The sequence below is a fragment of the Vipera ursinii genome, assembly GCF_947247035.1.
Source record: "Vipera ursinii genome assembly, chromosome: 12".
Taxonomy (NCBI): Eukaryota; Metazoa; Chordata; class Lepidosauria; order Squamata; family Viperidae; genus Vipera; species Vipera ursinii.
Window position 1 is genome coordinate 1,276,949 of NC_139525.1, and position 21,643 is coordinate 1,298,591.

The window sequence follows — 21,643 nt, forward strand, 5'->3', positions numbered from 1 at the left end:
TCTCCATAAAAACTCTTTCGTTCCTGCTCACAGCCACTCAGAGCCAACCTGAAGCCCTAGAGTCACTCTGGGTGATGAGATGGGCTGCATATAAATTTAATAAATAAATAAAATAAAAAGGGCCAGACGTCTGATATCATGAAGAGCAACTCAGGTAACTTCCAGATGTTGGACTGCACCCTCATCCTTCCGAGTAGCAAATGCTGCTGGAAGTGACCGTTAAGCAGGCCAGCAGAAGGAGCATCTTGCCATTCTGTCACGAAACAGCTGATGAGATCGGCAGGAAAGGTGGCCGGTCACTACCTCGGAGAAGGAGGACCCACCTAACCCAACCTGATACCTTCTCCCAAATAATTGGCATGTGATGTAAGGCAAATTTTCCAACTGACATGGAAACATCTGCCAGGGGATTCCGCAAATCAAAGTCCATTAATTCTTCAGGACAGCTATTTCTTCAACTTGCTGTCTGAAGAGTTACAAGCTGGCCCTTTCTCACTTGGGTGAAATTATTCTGGATTGAATCGTTACATGCAATTAAATCAGTGTCGCTCTTAGCAACCACCTGGATAGATATTTTTCGGTCTTTCCCCAACATGGTCCTTCAGGTCTTCCAATGGTGCCCCCATCTCCACCTGACCTCTAGTTGTCCTCTCCTCCTCTTTCCTTCCACTTTTCCTACCGCTGCAGCCTTCTCCAGAAAACTAGGTCTTCAATAACATCTCCAAAGTTTTGTCATCTTAGCCTTATCATTTGTGCCTCACAAGGAAGAGCTCTAGACTGACTTGTTCTACGATCCATTGTCTGTTTCTTATACTTGGCAATCCCTCCCAAATTGGTGTTGCTCTTATTACACCTGTTCAGCACTCTTCCTCTAAGAGTTTTCTCTCTCTCTTTTCAATATCACTGCTCAGGTTTCCCCCTTCCTTTTCACACCTGGAGCCGAGTCCTCACAATGAGCATCCAGCCAACTCTCCTTTGCGCACATACACACACACACACAGGCTGCCTCTCCAACATCCTCCTTCTCCTCACCGAACTGGCGAGATCGGCAGGTGGGTTTATGATCTTCCCTATTATTTCGACAGACAATGCAGACGGATGGGCCTGCGCAAGCTCTAACTGTCACCTCTCCAAGTTGGTGGCTGGCAGCCCCAGATGACAAGGCCGTGCCTGCCAAGTGGTGCTCAAAGCGGCATCGCAAATATGAAGGCTCCCTGCATGGAAACAGAAGGAGGGCAACGCAGTTGTCGATTCATGCCAATCACAACTCTCCCCCCTCATCCTCAGGGGTGGGAAGAAAAGTTGTTTGGAGCCTGCAATTTCATGGGAAACAAATACTCAGCCTTTTAAAATGTACATTGCAAGAGCTACCAGCGCTTTGGCGGCGAGGATGGAAAAAGACGGTATGGGGGCAAAAGGCAGGAAGGATACGCATTAAAATAACAGGATTAATGGGCTCTGGTTACTGAATGGAATAAAAAATTAATTAACCCAAAGGGAAGAGAGTAAAGGGTTGTAGGAACTCAAACAGCGGGCAGCAACAGAAGACCAGTACCACACAACGTGGAGAAAAACAAGAGAGGAATATTGAAATGGCAACAGATCATCTCCAATTAGGGCGCCATCACATTTGGGGCAGAATGCAGCACATAGAAAAATTACACAGAAGAGAACGGATGTACAGTACATGCTCTGACACACGCAGACACGCCCCTTGAGAACAAAAGAGGGTCAAGCAGGAGACACTTGGAGTCACCAACATGGTGGTGAAGAATTCGGGATGACCAACCTTACTCCATCCCCTACTTTGCAACTCTCTGATGCTTTGGGGATGGTTCTGAACACCATCATGGCAGAAAACAATGAAAAAACAGGGTGCTCCCCTTTGTTTTAACTCAACTGTTGTGTTTTTCACAAACACCCACCTTTCCCGCTCACGCCGACGCCGAGGTACTTAGCTGCATCCTTGACAGTCAGAAACTAACCTTGTCAGGGAAGGGGGTCACATTCACAGGGGAGGAGAAGGACAGGAGAGAATAGGCAGGGAAGTGACAAGTTTGACACCCTGTCAGATGCCTGACGCTCAGTTCCTTTCCTCTCTGATGGCTATCAGAGCCTCTAACGGGAGTTTTGATACCCAGCTGTGCAAACGATGCTTCTAGATTGCAGCCAGGAAAAATGAGCTGTCCGAAGGATGGGCCTCCGGGAGCTGGCGGCCTCCTCCATCTGCGTCCTAGGATTTCCTTGGCCAGTCAGATTTCTGAGTGGAGCAGGGCCCAGCCCCAGAGAGGCTTTCCACTGTGCCCCAGGCATAATTAATGTGGTGGTTGTTTTTCAAGGAAGCTGAAACTTAAATGGGCTTGTCAGGTGGTGAGAGGTGGGAGGCAGGAAAGGACCTCAGGATGGAGAGCTTCATTCCACTACTAACATGGTCCTCAACAGTGAAAATGGCATGTTCTAGTCAAAGTGATTAGGGTTAGGGTGTCCAGAATCATGGAGAAAGGGGTTTTGTCAGTCACAAAACTGAAATTTTGATCCTGGGAACCAAGAGGTTATTTTCCCCCTCTCCACATCAAATCTTAGCCCTCTTCAAATAAAGGAAATAAATTTGAACTAAGCAGGTTGCACTTTGGGGTGTTTCAAGTGTCTGATCCCTACAACCATCTCATCTATCTATCTACATTCTTTGCCCTCCACTCTTTCAAATATTATTTGGAAGCTTCAACATTTAAAAAAAATTAGAACGCCTTGCCCAAAACTGTTCTTCTAAAATATACCAGTTCTCACCATTTGCATAATTTAAAAATGCAGCATCTGTGCTCCTACACTGCGGTATCGGATTTTTTTCTTGTTTGTTCTTTAATTGATTTTCCTTCATTATGAACAGAAAGTGGCTGGTTGGGGCACCTCACTGTACAAAAATATATACCTGATATCCAAAAAATTTGGAAACATATCTGACCCCCTCTAGAGATCTACAGCATTTTTCTCAATTTGCCTTTTTAAATCAAAATGAGCCTCCCTTCCCTTTCTTTCTTTCTTTCTTTCTTTCTTTCTTTCTTTCTTTCTTTCTTTCTTTTTCTTTCTTTCTTTCTTTCTTTCCTTTCTTGCAAAAATCTTGTGAGAATGTATTCTTTCTATCATGTTCCACACTCAAAAAAGGTTACGGTGGCCTTTGCAAATACCACTTGCTCTGCCACCGCACCCGGGGTAATAAGTGCCCCCCCCAGGTACTTCCTACTCCATCTTAACCTTTGCAAAACACAGCCCTGGTTTTCTTTCCTTCATAAGGACTTTATTCACATAGTTTTGGTTTATTTCCTGACAAGCACCACCCTGGATGAATCCAGATGTAACAACTGGGGGACGCTTAAGTTTGTCCCCAACTACTTCTCAGGGTTGAAGACGGCCAGATTGTAAAGATCTACTTAATGTTTCTCAACCTTGGCAACTTGAAGACCTGTGGATTTTAACTCCCAAAATTCCCCAGCCATCCATGCTCTGAGTTGAAGTCCACAGGGTTTTGCAAGTTGCCAAGGTTGAAAAACACTGATTTACAGTACAAATTAAATCTATGGGAGTCCAAAAGGACTCAACCACTTTACTATGATACTCTGCACCTGCCTTTCTACCTTTTTGCTTTTTAGCAAAACCCAGCTGAGTAGTTTCTCTATGCTTTGCATCCCAAAGGTATCAACTCCCCCCCCCCACGCCACCATTTTAAAAAATGCCATGATGGGCAAGGTCTTTGCCGTATATCCATCGGCAGTAAATCTATATAAAAGAAGTTTATAAATAACTTAAATAAGTCAATAGTGAAATGGCCACATTTCTAAGGACATGACAAAGAGTCTCAGAATTGTTGCTGATCACAAGATGAATGTGGTATGGGACACTGATGCAAAAACGATGGGAACAACAGTTACGGCCATAGCAACAGAATTTGCAAATCACTGAAAATGAGAGGTCCATTATATTCTTCACTGGCTAACACCAGGTTGGGGAAGGCCAAGGCAGATCTTGATTCTGGTTAAGCAGCCATGTTCCTTAGCTATTATGGACCAAAACAACTAAGCCACTGGATGTTTGTTATAGTCTCATGTTATGTACACCTCCCATAGGTTTCTCCATATTTACTCACAAAGACCTGTTTCCAATTTATGTCCTTTGAAACCGTACATATTTATGACAGTTCTTCTCTCCACCTTTGGGGGCTCTTTTATTTGTTGCGCAAGAGTTCACCAGGAGAACAAACGCAGCTGACAAAATCTTCGGTAAGGGGGGAAAAAATCAATACAAAATCAACTATGATTAATGCCATTTGACAATTTTTCCACATTAATCACATTCCTGTGCTCTGGAGCATGCAAAGCAGAAAAGTCTATACTTATAAAATGTGTAATTGGGAACACTGTTTCTCCTTACTCCAAGCTGGGGAGGTGGTGGGTGGTAGAGCAGCTCGGAATTACAAATCAGTGGAATCATCTGGTTGGAGAAATGTGGACTTCTTGGTTCCAAAATTGGATGTACATTGAAAAAGACAATCACAAGGAGATTCTTGTGAGAACATGCCCTTCATTCAAACTTGAAACAGCTGTTTCTCCAAATACAGTTCTGTGGCGGGACATAAATTGAAGTCCAGCTGTATAACAGACACCCAAGGATATTGCTGACTTGCAATCACGCCCTCCCTCTTGTCAAGAAAGTTATCACAAGACGACAATCTGCCCCCAAGGAAGGCTGCCCGTTGGCTCTTCACGGGGACACTATAGAGTGACCCTCAGGATAACAAAGCATTTTGCCTGCTTTGGGATTTAACCTAATGTCCCCTGGACAAAAGTATATAAACACTTCTGGGAAGAAGCTGCTGTTAGCAATCACAAGATATATATTTCTTATAATCTTGGGAATGAAAAGATTTCTATATTTGGAGCAGCTGAAAGAGAAGCAAGGCTTCATTGTTGAGTGGTCTGCAATCAATACCAAGAGAATGAAGAATTTTCCCTTTAACCCCCCCCCCCTTTCTTCTTCTTCTTCTTTGTGTTTTATACTTTTCTGAAATTCAATAAAGTTGTAGAAAAAAACAACTACCAGAAAAAATAGAGTGGCATCTCTAAGGAGGCTGTTGTGGGAAAGATAGATCTGTACAGTTCCTCGCTAAACATGATGGAAGACAGAGTTTCAATACTCCTAGGATGCTACAAGTTGACGAATCAGGCAGGATGGCTAGAATTCAAGACTGTCTAATATTATGAGGACCAGTAACTCCCAGTAGGACTTTTGGGAAAACAGGGCTGGTGGAAACGAGACAGGCAAAAAAAAAAACCCACCAAGAGATTTGCCGTCATTATCATCATCATGCCACACAGAAATACTAAAAAATTTTTTTAGGAATACAGCTATTATATTCACCCAAAGAAAAAGCTACATAACAAACAAGAATGTTAATGAATTTCACAGGATCTGAAGAAACAGCCAAAAGTCTCTGTTTCTAAATAGGGCAAATAAATCCTACAGAGACATTTTCATTCCAGGATCAGTGCTCAGTTCACCCAGAATAGGAAAACCACAAAGTTAGCCAATCATCTTCTCTTAAACCCAAGGGCTCCTAAACCCAACCTCTCAACAATTTCACAGAACCCCAAATGCACCAACGATTTCCCGCTACAGATGTTTCCAGCTAGAGATATTGATTTATCTCAAGATGTCTGGAACTAAAGTTTACTGACAAGCATGAACTTCCACCACAGCTAACCTAATATAAGGCTCTACACACATACAAACACACACCTGTCCAGCATACAGCACTAGACGTCATGTCAGGTGGGACTGGTGAATCAATTGTTTTTTCATGTTGGGAAGCATCATTCCTGGGCAGGTTGGACAAAGACATGATCAGCTCAACTCTGATGGGACTTCCTTGGAAGAGGGCTCCAAAAATGGAAGCCAGCAAACAAAAAACCCCAAAGAGGGTGAATTCCGCATCATGTGCAGGAGCCAAAATAAGTTCAGGGGTCAATATATCACATCAGCATCTCTTCTTATAGTGTGGGGTCCCCACAAATACTTGTGAGCTTGAATAAATAATTCTGAGATGATGCCAAGTCATTAGAGTTAACATGGATTACAGACCTACCAATGACAGTGAGCACCAAATAGTACCCATTCTCCTTTTACTCAAGTTTTCCTTGGGCTGATTCAAGAGCGAGTTAAGCTAGAGTCCCCCAGGAACACAATTTGGCCACGCAAATCCTTCCCAAATGTTATCCTCCAAATTCTGAGAACTACGTTCCAAGCCAAGCGTTGGAGAAGACTCATCCATCCTTCACGTCCTGGCTTTCTAACCTATCAAGGGTTGGACGTGAGACAGAGCCATTTTCCTTCCTACCTGGGGCCTTTCTCAACAGATAATTCTCAAGAGTATCTCTCCTATTCTCTTTTTGTGCTCACGACCAGCTTTTCCCCTTCAAGGCACCCTTTCTGGTCCTTCGACATATTTCCGTCAGCCATCTTACGCGTGGCAATGGTGCCCCTGGCACAAGCGATTTACTGCTTAATTAATAACTTCACTGTGTCGAAAAGGAGATAATACTTTTCTTTCTGCATGAAAGCATCCATTTTTCCTTCAGCAAACAGTTGAATGCATACAGTAATTAAACAAATGTTCACTTTAGCTCCCCGTTTTCTTCCAGCAATCATTGCTTTCACTCGCTGCTCCAATTTTACTGCTCTTTCGTCACAGCCCCAAAATGCAGAAGACAACTACAAAGAAAAGCATTCCGATGCTTTCCTTCATCGCTGACAATTCCTCTCTGGAAAATGGAAGATTCTGAACAGCAAAGAAAGGTTCCTTTCAAGCCAAAAGAATGGGAAAATTGAATTCAATATAACTGTGAATTAAGAGACTCGTATGGGGGGGGGAATCTAGCCATATTAACATTCTTTTTACCCTGCCACAATCATAGTAGAATTTCGGTGGCTTGCCATAATATTAAACACAATAATCTAACCAAAAAAATATTAATACATTAAAACATCCCGGAATAACACATGGCATAAGGAGCCCCAAGAGTTCTGCAGAGAAGCTCTGCTTTCCTTTTCTTCTGGATGTCTGATAATCCTGGAGACCCCTGGACCTTCAACAGGAGGCCACTCCTGAGGACTGCCTCCATCATGGAAAATCAACATTCCTGGGCTTAGTCCCCCAGATCTCCTGAAAATAGGAGACAACCCACTGCTTCTCCAAATGCAACTCAGGTTTTAGGGTCAACCCTAAAATGAAGTCCTGCTAGGTTGGCATGGACCATCACCAAGAAAAAGACAAACGGTAATGGCAGCTGTGCTGACTCAGGAATTCTGGGAGTTGGAAGTCCACAAGTCATAAAAGAGCCAAGGTTCCCTACCCCTGGTCTAGACCACCCTCACAAGACTGATGTGAAGATAAAATGGGGAGTCTCACAGAAACTGAGTAATAAATGGCCATATAAAATAAAGCCTGTGAACTGGACCACTGCCCAGATTTGCTGTCAATTGGGCAGCCTTACGAATCTACTAGAAATAAAGTTTTAAATTTACTGCTATCCTCCAAGGCTTTGGATAGGCCATCTCTGAAGGTTGCGATCCTCTTTTTCCTCCAGACCCCTTTTGAAAGGGTGTTTGTTTATTCTAGGCAACGTCTGAAGCTGACACCCACGTAACACAAGCCTAAAGGGCCGTCTCCTTCCTTCCTTGCTGGCAAAGTCCCCAAGTGCTTTCTGCCTTCGTCCTACGCTTTGCATTCAATCAGCTTTTACCCATTTTTATTGCATAAACTGTCTTTGAGCTCAGAAAAGGAGGAAGATAAACGTTGATTTGTTTCAAATAGTCTCCAAGCTACTTTTCTGAGAATAACTTTCCAAATGCAATTATATTCTTCGCTTTCACAATATAAACCCACGTCCTGGTACAGAGTCATTAGTGGTGGGGAAATGCAACTCTCTTGAAGGATTAAATAAAATTAGCAAAATGGAGCAGCAAGAAAACGGCAGATAAAAAGCGATCTCGCTTCTCTCCAATTTCACGATAGCTGATTGCAGCCGGCTCATTCTCCCTCCATCAGCACCTAATTCGTTCTAGAATCACAGACTCTAAAAAAGGCCTCAATCAACTGGATCAGCTCTGGAACGGTGGGCTGCAGAGGGGTGTGCAAGGAAAAGGGGGGGCAAGAAGGAGCAGAACTAAACAAACTCCCCACAGCCACCTCGGCTGAGGCATTTGCAGCGATGCCAAGTCAATGCCCGCTCAACGCTTCTTGCAAAGTTTTGCATTCCTGTTTCGCGTTACGCGCCAGCCAATAGGCCCAAGGTCGATATTTCCCCAGATGGACAAAAAGGAGGCTGTGTGGAGGTTGGGTAAACAAACATCACACACACACACACACACACACACACACACACACACACCAACCACGGTAAATATATGCGGGTTGCCTGAATTTTGATCACAGAAAAAGTCAGCGCTTTCCCCTTGCTCCCAGATGTGGCTCCTTTTCCCTCTGGTGGATCTACAGCTAATGCTTGACTTGAAAGAGTTCATTTAGTGACTGTTCAAAATGACAACACTGGAAAAAATGACAATTACAACCATTTTTCACAATTACAACCATTGCAGCATTCCCCTGGTCACGTGATCAAAATTTGGACTCTTGGCCACTGACTCGTATTTATGATGGTCACAGTGTGTCCAGGGGTCACGTGATCCCCTTTTGCGACCTTCTGACAATCAGAGTCAATGGGGGAGCCAGATGTACTTAACCGTGTTACTACCTTGACAACTGTGATTCGCTTAATGGCAAGAAAGGTCACAAAATGGGGGCAAAACTCACCTGACAACTGTCTCACTTAGCAACAGAGATGTTGGGCTCAATTGTGGTCGTAAATTGAGAACCCCCTGTATGAACACCCCCAGAGTGTTCAGGCTCTGGCATCCATTATCTTGCTCTGCGCTTTAACCTCTTACACCGAGCTACCCGGGGAAGAGTTACTGAAAGAGAAGCGCTTGTGTTCCCATCATAAATAAACAAATGGCCATCCCTGAGGGACCCCATCAAAGGAGGAAAGTCCCCCAATTTTTTTTAAAAAAAATATGTATTACAGCCTCCCCCTCCCTCCAGCTTAATGGAGCGCATGGCTGTGAAACATTATTGGGTGTAATTATATTTCACAGGACATGACTGAGCAGTTAACAATTAAGCTTCAGCAAAGACACCAACTTTTTCAGAGGCCTGGACCACGAAGGGAAGCATCCAGGTGCCCCACCTTTCACAGAAACGGGGTGGCTGCATCCCAAGAAGCAGATTTCCTGAATATATTTTGAAAACCAGTGCTGTCCGAAGAAGAAGATCCAGACGGGGAGAGCGCAGCTGGGTCCCAGTGCTGGAAGAAGTCATTACGGCCAGCGCCATCCAACCTGAAGCCGGACACCGCAAAGGCAATCTCACAGACGTCGGAGGCCATCAAAAGTGCAGATATTTAATAAACTTCACCAGAGGCTGTCCTGAAACCAGCTGCCCTCCCCTGGCCCACCGACTGCTCGGCAGAAATCAGCAATGATGGACAAACAACCCGAGAGGTGGGGAGATTAATTATTACCAATTATTTGCTTTTCAAAACAAGCAAACTGCAGCATAAAACTGCCAGGGGGGTGTCAAGCTTCACAGCGCCAAGCCTTTCACTTCCTTCTTGAGCCAGTGTGTGTTTGTTTGCATGTGTGTTTGCACACACACATGCCATTCCAGATTTAGCCATGGGGGGGGGGAACCAGCAAGAGAAGGCTGGTGGAAAAATACATCTTTTCCTGCCCATTAAAAGTTTCCTACCTGGAGACCAGCCAAGGCTGGGATGAAGGGGGAAACGAGAGAGTACATCCTTTGATATGTGGGTCCTGGAAGACTGGCAGTGCCCCCTATGCAGGCTTAGCAGCTAATAGTACATTAGGAAAGAGAGAGAAAAACCCAGCCCTTCTCAACCAAAGCAGAATTATGGAATTATTTCCAAATGATAAAAGATGTAAAAGGTTTTTAGGGATGTTAAAAGCAGAGGACATCAAAGGAAGATTTTCTGCAAAGAATATTTCATAACTGGAGAGCTAGCAATGACAATGATCCTAGGCTCGTGTTTCTCAATCTTGGGAACTCTAAGACACGGGGTCTTCAACTCCCAGAATTCCCTAGCTAGCTGGCTGTGGGGATTCTGGGAGTTGAAGTCCCTACGTCTTAGAGTTCCCACAATTGAGAAACACTGCGGTAGGCTGACCGAGGGGACCAGAAACAGATGTTTGCAATTACAAAGACCCAGATTGTTGGGGGCAATTAAGCTGACTTTGTAATAATGCCGCTTGGGGGGGGCGAAAGCCCTAATAAGCAGGCATATACATAGAATGAAGGCTACTGCTAAGCTTGTAAGCCGCCCTGAGTCTTCGGAGAAGGGCGGGATATAAATGGAATTAAAAATAAAAAAAAATAAAATAAAAATAATTCTTCAGAAAACTAGCTCCAGTTTTCTGCCTTCTTCCCACCCTGCTCTTCCATCAATTTTGCTCTGCCTTCCCTGCGTCTCCTCGTTCCTCTTGGCGTCCCCCATCTAAAAATAAACAAAGGGAATGCTAGACTCCCTTTGCAAGAGGCTATGAACGGAGTCTCTGAAATGTGCCAAATTTCCCCTCCTTATTTTGTCAACAAAAAGCGGGGCTGCAACTGAGCCTTTTTTGAGAGTGAGTTTCCTTTCCAAGGGCAGGAAAACATAAATGCAAACCCAAGGAGTAGGCAGAGAAGACATGAAACCAAGGGGGAAGCTGCCAAAGAAATGCTTCTAAATGAAGACAAGAAGAGTCACCATCTGGAAGAGTTGAGAGGAAGAGAAAGACAAGGAGGTTCTTCCCAACAATGAAACCCCAAATGAGTAACTAAGCAAGTGGATGCGATCCAAGGCTGTAACTTAATTAAGGAAGATGCAGAGGAAAGATTACATGAAATGCACCATCAATTCAGATGCTTCACTTCCATCCTCAAGGCAACCCTTTCTCTGCAGCTTCCCCAGAAAGAGGCCTACAGCAAGTTGTCGGACCTCAGAGATGTTCTGCTACGCTCTGGATTCTGTAACCAACATCTTCAAAAGGAGTTCTGGGAAAAACCATGCTGGAGAAAAGGTTGTGGTCAGAAATTATGGATCAGGACCATGGGCTCAAGGATCTCAGATGCTGAGTCCTTGCCCAGAGCAGAGTAATTAGCTGCCATCAAACAGGGTATGGTAGAAAAGCAGAGAGAAAGGCGGAACCCATCATGGCTTGTATTTGAACCTCCAATGCATGTTCTTGACATGAAAGAAAGCCCACCACCTCGCACTCACTGGGAGGGCTGCTAAGGCCAACAAATCTAACCCATCTACACCCTTCTAGGCATCTCTTTCAAAACATCCCTGAGTGACATCAATCCATCCCCATCCAGGAAAAGAGAGCCCACCACATCTCCAGCTCTCTGCTTCTCTTATGAGACTGTTTGTTCTGTTAGGAATGGCATCTGCTTTCTTTTCTATTCTATCGCTTTTTCTGGGGTGGTAGGACCCCAGACTGTGCTCCTCTTCTGGGCAACAGATGGGACCCAAGGTAACTCACACGGACAGGCTAGCTAGTTCAACCAAAGCTGTCTGCTTCTCTGCTCCAGGGTCAGCCTCAGTCCCACCACAGCCATATGGATCCATTGCAGCAGAGACAGGCTTCACATGCAGGCACAAGAGGCCTTTGCTTTGAAAAATATAACTTTACTGGCAAAAACGACAGAAGCACAAAGTCCTACCTTCTCTCAATGCGCGGCTGGAAAACCGGAGCGCACAAAACATTCAAATTGTCATCTGAGGTTCCTGCACAGGCCCATTTAGAAGAGGTTGGTCCACTTTAGCTGTGCTCCCAATGTGCTGGACTACAAGTCCCATCATTTCTAGTGATTGTGTTGGCTTCCAGACAAGTCCTACAAACCAACAGTCTAGAAAATTTATCTGGGTATTTACCACCAGGTAAATTGTTTAGAAAAAGCCACCTCCAATTCATGCTGGAAACATGAACGACAAAAAATGGCATTCTACCATGTCAAATGGATCTGTGAAAAGGCTAAAAAAAATGCATACACCGATTCAGAGGAGTCTAAAGATTAATATCCAATTAAGACCAGAGGTTTTTCTTTTGGGATTGATAAACAATGGAGAAAAAGTCATGGGGTGTTGTTTTTGTATGTGATAATTGCAGCAAGATTATTATATTCACAATGGAGGAATGGATGGTGAAGATGCTGGAACTTGCTGAGACAGCCAAATTGACTTCTTGGATCAGAGGAAAGCCAATATCTACCTTTATTGCTGACTGGAAACCCTTTATAGATTTTTTTTTCAGAAATAGCAAAACATGAACTAAAGATTTATGGTTTTGTATGATTAGACAGGATTGATTATAGAGAGAAGAAGTTATGTTTAACCACAGAGTAAGAGGTAAATTTATAATCAGGAGAGCTGTAAAGTAGATCAAAAACTGGTCTTTCCAGAAAGGCTGGAGACCCAGCATCTAGAGGGCATCCTGTCAGAGAAAACTGGGGCATCCACCCTCCCTTGGAACTAAAACAAACCCAGGAGGATCTTTGACCAAGAGGTCACTCAATGCTCTTTTCCTTACGGATGAATTAACCCTCATGACCACTCTGGCAAAGGTCCCCATTCCCCCAACCATCCCCCTTTTCACCTTGGGGACACTAATGTGTTCTTGGAAGCCCAGCTGCCAGTCAAGGAGGCAAAAAGGGTTCCAGCTTCCAATCCTCTTATGTTCCTCCTGGATGCCTGCCAGGAGGCCAAGCCACATGCGTGAGTTGCAGTCATCCATCATCCCGACAATCACTGTTCCCAGAGAAAGCCGCTTCTCCCTCCCGGCTGGCATTCAGATTTAAACCTTTTAGGAAAGCCTGGCGTCTGTCCTGCCCCAAAGCCCCCTCCCCACTGCTCAGGGGGGGAGCACGCTTTCCATTCCTAGGGGCCCCTTGTGCCCTTTTGGGATAGCTTGCTCAGAATGTGTGTGTGTGGAGCTCCCTGTCCAGCCCCAGGCTAAGTAAATGCTTGACATTCCTGACCCCCCCCCATTCCCAGTTCTGGTTCCCAAAGGCATCAGGGCCTCCTCAAAGGAGCCTTCCAGTCTGCATCAACACCCCTGGCAGACGTTGTGGTGGCGTTGGGGGCAGGAGAAGACCTCAGCCATCTTCTGAGAAGAAAGGAACAGCTGGGCCCATTAATTCAATCACGCATCAGCAATCTTGGAAAGGAGGAAAGGAGGCTGCATAATGTTGTGATTTACTCATTTCGGAAAACTGGCGCTGGATCCCTTTGGTAAACCTTCTCTTTCCTCAGTTGCACCAGCTCAAGCTTCTATCATTGATCGCTGCCCCCCCCACCTTCATCCTGCACCTCCATATATTCAAGGAAGGCACCAAAAACAATCTTCAAAGGAACCAGATTGAAAGTCTCTCCCTCCAATCTGCTGGATATGTTCTACACTGGGTAGCTTTAAAAAAAAACGTTTTGTACAGGTTTTTTGGGGGGTGGGGTATTACTGTTTGTCATTGTGGTATGCTACTCAGAATCACGTAGTTTAATTTGGTTGGCTCCATGCACCTGCATAAATGCATAAAACCTCTTCTGCAGATGTGCTGAGATTCAACACCATCATCCCCAGCCAACAGGGCCAATGCCTGGGAGCAATGTGTCCATTAACAATACTGAGCAAAGCTTCCTAGCATCTTACGGTCCATTTTTTTTAGCAAAGTTGAAAGAGAATTGCGCCATCTTGGAGCAAAGTCTCAAACACCTTCCTGTTTACTGGAGTTCTCAGAGAGCTTTCCTCAAGCCCCCCCCCCCCCGGAGCATTGCCAGGATGGCATGTCCTTGGTGGTGGACACTGGGAATCTAGGAGGCTGCCATCCCAAGAGGATGTCATTCTAAGACAGGGGTGCCCAACCTTGGCAACTTCAAGACCTGTGGATTTCAACTCCCAGAATTCCCCAGTCAGCAAAGGAAACCTGGTTGGGGAATTCTGGGAGTTGAAGTCCACAGGTCTTGAAGTTGCCAAGGTTGGGCACTCCTGCTCTGAGACTATGCTTTCAAAGCACTTGGCCAGTCAGAGGTCCAGCCCAGGATCATATCCTTTTCCCTACCCCCTTAAAACCCATTACTGCTTTTTCTCCATGCAAACCACTTTCCTGTGAGTGGGGAGAAGAGCAGATGGCCCCTTCCAAACATCACCAGGACTAAGCCCAAGGCTGCCAACTGCTGACTCTCCCGCTGTGCGGGAGATGCTGTAACAAATGGCTTCAACTCACCTGCTGTCACCAGGGAACCACAATCCAGAGGAGGCTGAAAGATCAAAAGGATGGTTGTGCAAGCCTTGTACAAGTTCTCCTTGCCACATCTCCTCCATGCGGTATCAACCGCGGATTTTTATCTAGACTTCTTAAAACTGGGTTAGCCAAGGAGACCACCTCACCCTCCCAACTCACAGGATAAACTCAGCAACAGCCCAACCCAAGTGCCAAAACGCTTAGTGTCTTTTACTGCATCAAGAGGAACCATCCAGTTTAATCCCACCGGCTCAGTGCTTTGGACACACAAATACTCCAGATCACACCTATGTTACTCTCTCTCTCTTCAAAACCAGGTGCCTGAAAGGAAACTAATGCAATGGGAATGGCACCCCAGATCTTCCTAAGGCCCATAATTGGCTCATTAACAATTCCACAACAGGAAGCATCAAACGCCCACATGCAAATCTGGCCTTAGAAGATTTACGAGAGAGGCAGGAAGAGAGCCAGTAAATCACCCGGGCGGCTTAAAAGTCCAGCAAAGAGAAAACCCTGGATGGACCACCCCCACCCCCAAAATAATACCCCAATCCGATGGAAAAACAAAATCCTAAAACCTGGGACCCAAACTAATTTTGAATTTCTGGCTGGCCAGCTGTTTATTTCTTTTCTAAAACAACAACACACAAACACAGAGAGAGAGAAAGGGGGGGGGCTTTTGGAGAGACTCCAGTCTCTACTTATCTCAGAGCATTTAATCCTACTTGTAAAGAAGCTGCTGGGAGAAGTTTCTGCAAGCTTACCAGCAGCCTTCTGCTGCGCCTGCCTGTGTAATTCCAGCCCCAGATTGTGTTAACTTGGCTATTTCCATGCAAAGCCTTTGGGAATTCCTTCCAGCGCTAAGTTTGCTATTCCAGACTCCTCCACTTGATGGAAATCAGCTCAGTGCACGCTGCAGCCCCTCCGAGTCATTCATTCATTTGGGACCAGGCGACTCAGAGCCACTCAGGTCCTCCAATTTAAAAAGCAATCAAGTTTACTAACATTTGCCTGGTAAAGAACAGCATTCTTGGCAATTCCCATTTAAACACACGAGGCTCGGCACACGCACGCACACCAGAATGAGGATCTGCATGGCCTTTTCTCAACATCAAACATGTTTTATTGTCCTCCAAATCAAATCACACGCCCAGTCTTCTCCGGATAGTTGATAATTTAATAGAATATGATGCCAAATCCAGGACAGATTGCAAGCTATAAATATGAATCTCCTGTACCCCCTCGATGGATTTCAGCACCATTAGAAACCATCATTTACAGAGGTGTCGCTGTTTATAGCTATTAAAAGAGCCCGAACTAACCCTCTTGCTCTGGTTCACACAACCTAGCATCCCGGAACCATGATTTCACCTTGGTGCGCTGAGTGCACCTGAGTCAGTCTTGAATGCATTGAGTGGACCTTTGTGATGCAGCAGGGAAGGGCATTTTTTTGAAAATCCAGCCATCGTCCTCACCACCCTTCCGATTCTCGCTCAAGTGGAAAAAGAAGACGAGCAGATGGGGAGACTTTTTGCTGAGGGCAGCAAAAAATCCCACCCAGCCAACGAAATGAGATATTTTCACAGCTCATCTACATTTATCACAAGCCAACCCCAAACGACAGAAATGGAACAATTCTGATAGCACAGACTCTCCACTTTATAGATGCCCAAGTAGTCCTTGATTTTCGAATAGAACAGAATAGGTTTATTGTCACTGTGTAACTCACAACGAAATTAAGTAAACTTCAACAGTTCATTCACTGACCGTTCAAATTTACAACGGTAATGAAAAAAGTGACTTGTCAACGTTTTTCACACTTACAACTTTTGCAGCATCCACACGGCCTTGTGATCAGAATTCAGAGGCTTGGCAACTGATTCATACTTATGACCATTGCTGTATCCCAAGGTCACGTGATCCCCTTTTGCGACCTTCTAGCAAGCAAAATCAATGGGGAAGCCCGATTCACTTAACAACCGGGTCACTAACTTAACACCTGCAGCGATTCACTTAACAACTGCCTCAAGAAAGGGGGCAAAATGGGGGCAAAAATCGCGTAACAGATTTCTCGCTTAACAACATCAATTGCGGTCGTGATTCGAGGACTACCCGTACATCTAAAAACCTGCCTGCCTCATTCAGCAACGGCACTCTTTTAAATCTGCCCCTTTCCCAGGTGGGCCCTTTACGTTTTTCCAAAAAAGAAAAAGAAGGGTGCCTGAAATCCTCATGCTTGGCCAACACAACGGCCCCCTTGTGAATGGGGGCCCACTGACAATAGCCAGCCTCATCCTATGGATTTCATGGGCTGCCTGACACCCGTGGCTCTGGGCAGATGGCGAACTGTTGAAAACTTTCAGAAACCAGAACCAGCACACAAGGAGAAAAACAACCGAGGTTCCTTGGAGGAAAACTTGCCAGCGTTGAGTGTACTGTGTGTTTGGACACTCCTCTCTCCAGGGAATCGCATAATTATTCATGACCAGGAGAGCTTTTTCCTCTTTATACCAGCGTTTTTCATTCTTGGCAACTTTAAGATGTGTGGACTTCAACTCCCAGAATTCCATAACAATGAACTCAGCTTAGAAAAGGCTCTTTGCAGCTGCTGAAATCTCCTGCCTGGGTGGGTCTTTTAAAGCAAAAACACTGCTTTTCTGCTCTCTCCATAAAACAAAAAAAGGTCCCTGCAATCCAATTATCCAAAAGAAAGTTAGCTTCTCCCTCTAATCCATTCTCCCCTAATAACCCCCCAGATGCTTGTTAATGCTTCAGATACCCAAGCAGATGTCGGCAGCAGGGAGATAATTCCCAAATTGCTTGTTCCAGAAAGTGCCACGTGGGTGAAGTTTTCATCACCAACAAAGCTGTTCCAAAATGGGAGGAAGGAAGTGGGATGCATTTCAACCAACAACTGGAAAGCCAACTTGGCTGATCAGATTCCTTTGTCCACAGGAGCTGCATTCACAAACCACACTGATGATAGGTGTCTCTTACATAGGTTGGGCTTCAACACCCAGAGTCCCTGCTAAAACATCTGGCAGCTAAGGATTCTGGGAGTTGAAGTCCAGCACATATAGAAGGCACTAGGCTGGAGAAGGCTTCTCTAAGCCCAAAGAAACACAAGGCGGCTTAGAGCAGGACTTCCTAAGCATAAGGGCTTCCGATTGCCTGGACTTCAGCTCCCAGAATCCCCCAATCAGTGTGAATATTGCTGAAGTTAAAATTTGCCAAGATTGGGGAAAAAATAGCATGATAGATAAATCTGTCCCAAAGGAATACAGAATTACAGAGTTGGGAGGTCTTCTAGTCCAACGCCCTGCTCAGGCAGGAAACCCTAGACAAGGGTTAGGCAACCTTGGCTCTTTTATGACTTGTGGACTTCAACTCCCAGAATTCCTGAGTCAGCATGGCCACAAGTCATTAAAGAGCCAAGGTTGCCTACCCCTGCCCTAGGCTATTTCAGACAAATGGTTGTCCAGTCTCTTCTTAAAAACATCCAGCGTTGGAGCATTCAATAAATCAGAACAGAGCTGGAAGGGAATAGGCTGTTTGGTTTAGAATTTGTAAGCTACCCAAAACCAGTAACTATTTACACAATTTAGTTTATAGAGTTGCAAATTGTTGGTAAATCCATCTTATGGACCACCAGTCCAAATACAGTATCATAGGGAAGAAGGTTTAACACAGCCCATTTTCCCACGGACCACTGAATCACAGCTTACCCACTTAACTCTGGCTGGGATTTAGACAACATACTGAACAAGCCCAGGTTTACATGACATACTTTGACTATAGTTGGGGGCCCAGAGCATCCTACCATGACATTTTATAGGTGGTCCCTGACCTATGACCTCAACTGGAACCACCCTTTCCATTGCAAAGCAAGGTGCTTGTTAACTGAACCGTGCCCAGTTCCTAATCCTTTTTGCCCTGCTTGTTAAGCAAACCACTCACTGCATTTGTTAAGTGAATCACACAGCCACTAATCAAATCTGGTCTCCGTCACTGAACGTCTCCTCCCCAAGCAAAGGCTGCAGAGTTGGCATCTGTGGAAATCCTGGCAAGCACACAGGAGGATGGAAAGTTCCCTTCTTCACCTGAACTCTGGGAAGAGCCATTTGCTGAGTTCTCCCTCCAGCTGCTGGTGTTTCAAATCAAGGACAGCAAGAAACAGGGAAGAGAGCGGCCAACAGGTGTGAGGAGGAGGCAGAGCAAATGCCTGCTCACACCCAGGTTTCCCTTTTTAGCACCCACAAACTGCAATCACAATAATTGCTTGTCAAGTAGACAGTGTTTCGGGGAAGGTGCCACCATGGCTGTGCAATTATTATATTAAATCATAATACAAGAAAAAGGGAAGGTGGGCAATGAAACTGCTTTTTGTGTCTTTCCAGAGGCAGGAACATATGTGCAAGGTTTGGCACAGCTGGAATGTGGCTTCTGCTTAGTCCAGATGTCATAAACAAGGGGTAGGGATGTCATACCTTACATTAAGCTGTGGCTTGCAGAATAAACCCCAGAGATGGGTTCCTACATAAGGTGCCTAGAACCTCTGAAAAATGGGCAACATACAAGCCATGTTGCTACACTGAATAAACCATAATTTACAAATCAGTAAGAGGCCCTTGAAGGTCTCTGAACTTGGCTGTTTTCTTGCAGATGTTTTATGGCCCAAACTAGGTAACATCAGTGCATTGATGAGGTACCTAGTTTGGTAATGAAATGTCTGCAAGACAACAAGCTCAGAAAGCATCAAGGACCTGATGCCAGGAGAGAGACTGATTGGGGTCACATTTTCCTAAGCTATAATCTGTTTAAATCTCAGTTAGCTGAATAAGCTACTGCTGGCTGGGTCCATGCAACATATTAAACCATAAGCCAAGGTTTGTAAGCCACAATGGCAGCCTATGTGGCCCAAAGTAAATAAATCACAGTGTGGCTTAATATTTTGTAGAATCAGGTGTGGTCTTCTCTGCAAAATTGTTGTGAACCACTCTCGGTCACCCTTTTGGCATCGTGTATGGAACACTGTTTTTTGCAGCAAAATTAGGCTCAGAAATACAAGCACTTTTGCAATCAATGAAGAGTCTGTTGTCTCCAGCAGATAAACCAAAAGTTAAAGTAGGGGAGAGTGAAAACAACGTATGTGTAAAAATCTTGCATGGTTGGCTGTCTATCAATTTTGCAAGACGTTCGATAAATAATAAACAAACATGGACCACAATCCCTTCCATCTTGGACTGATCCCTTAAACACAGGCCTTTTGCCAGAAAAGTCTTCCTAAGACAGACAACACACCTAAGACACACAACCTGGCCAGGGTGCAACCCAACACTTTCTGTTACATTCCAGATGTCCACTTGGCCGCAATTTTGCTTTGCTTACAAGCTCCGTTTTCATTTCACATCTTCCCCAAAGGCCTGACTATTTCTCAGCTTCAGAGCTTCAAATTATTATTTATTTGCCGCCTATCTCATGGTCTGAGGCAAATCCAACTTATCTATTCATCTGTCACATCGGAAAGGCTTAAAGGGCATCCGAGGAGCGGGAAGGCATTTGGCTAAATGAGGTTTCCTGCCAAAAGGGGATCTGAAGAAGCTCAGCACCAAGGATGCCCTCAGCTCGGTCCCAACCTCGGGCCGCTCCCCGAACAAACAGGCGCGAAATTAGATTGTTGAGCGGCACCCACAGATCTGCTTTCCAAGAGAGGAATCGCTCAAGGAGAGTCACGCTTAGAGGGTAAAAATGGCTTTTTTCTACGTCCAGCCCTCGCAAGGGCTCCCGAGGCGGACGGCGCTCCGTTAACCGGCATCGACTCGGTTTCCGCGCTGCGCTCCGAGGCCAAAGGGAGAACTTTGCTGACCCATCAAGCGCAGCAGCCGCCGTGGAAAGAGCGCAGAGACGGGACCCTGCTGTGGTTGAGATCCCCTCCTGCCCCCCCCCCCCTCTAAAGGCTGCCAAGGCACAAAACCACCCACAAACTTTCCGGCGAAGCGCACCGGAAAGCTCGGCCCACCCAGACCAGGTTCTGCCCGGGGAGGAAAAGGGGTGGGTGGGCGGGCTTCCCCAGAGAAAAAGGCCCCTAAGACCCAGACTCCGGAGAGCGGGACTGCGGGGGTCGCATCCGGCTCTGCCCGGGCCGGGCGGGAGGTCCGCAAAGGGGCTCCCCGGGACCCCGGCTGACTCGGGGGCCGCTGCGCAACCAAGTCCGGGAAGGCGGCGCTCGCTTGCTTCCCCCCTCCTCCTCCCTCCAAGAAAAAATGGGCACCGCTATTCGCTTTCCGCGACGGGCCGGGAGAGCCGAGCGGGGCAGAGAATGCAGGCGGCCGCGGGGACCCCCTCTGGGGGCGGGGCGGGGGCACGGCTCTTCTTCCCCCCTCCCGGGACCCCTCCCCCCGCTCCCCTCCCGGGCGGCCGCGCTCCCTACCGGCTGGGCCGGAGCCGCGCCTCCCGCTTGCTGTCCACCACGGCCGGCACGCAGTTGGTCAGCTCGGTCCAGTCGGCGTGCAGCCCGCAGCTCCAGCCGGTGGAGAAGCGCGAGAAGAGCCAGGTCTCGCGCTTGCCGGGCCGCAGGCAGGTGCACTTCTTCTGCCCGGCGCGGCACTCGCAGGGCTGCTCCAGCTGGATGTTGCGCACCAGGTGCCGCCCGAAGGTGGTGCCGCCGGTCTTCTGGATGTGCAGGAAGACGATCAGGTCGTCGCCCGCGATGCGGAAGTCCACGCGGCGCAGCAGCTCGGCCGCCGAGAAGTTCAGCCGCGGCACGAAGCGCGCCGGGCTCTCGTCCTCCGCCCGGTACGGGTCCCCCGCCGCCGCCGCCGCCCCGCCGCCCCCCGCCCGGAGAGAGGCGGCCCCGGGGCCGGGCGGGCGCTGCCGCAGCCGGCACTGGCTGCCCGGGCACACGTACTGCAGCACCAGCCCGCCGAAGAGCAGCAGCAGCAGCAGCGCCGCCAGCCCGCGGTGCCAGCGCTCCTCCATGGCCAGGCCGGGCGCATCGCCGCCGGCCGGCCCCTCACCGCCCCGGCCCGACCCGGCCCCGCCGCCGCCCCATGCCGCCCGGCCCGGCCCCGCCGCAGCGCCCGCGCCCGGGAGCAGCAGGAGCAGCAGGAGCAGGAGGAGCGCGGCCCCGGCCAGCCAGCCCAGCCGCCGCCGCCGCCGCCGCTCGGCCCGCCCGCTGCGGCTCCAGCGCCCGCCCCCGGCCCGCCCTCGCCGGCCAGACCCCGCCCAGCCCGGCCGCGC

At 47.1% G+C, this 21,643-nt stretch overlaps 1 protein-coding gene across 1 annotated transcript in view; it reads right to left on the bottom strand.

Annotated features, from left to right (window-relative positions):
- The window catches only part of HS6ST2 (heparan sulfate 6-O-sulfotransferase 2), a gene marked incomplete at its 5' end in the record, with an annotated part of 55,932 nt that extends 34,550 nt beyond the window's left edge, over positions 1-21,382 (bottom strand). Inside the window, one exon of the mRNA XM_083371893.1 lies at positions 20,835-21,382. Coding sequence (XP_083228019.1) covers positions 20,835-21,382 — 548 coding nt within the window. The remainder of the gene's footprint in view (positions 1-20,834) is intronic.
- Between the last annotated feature and the right edge of the window lie 261 nt (positions 21,383-21,643).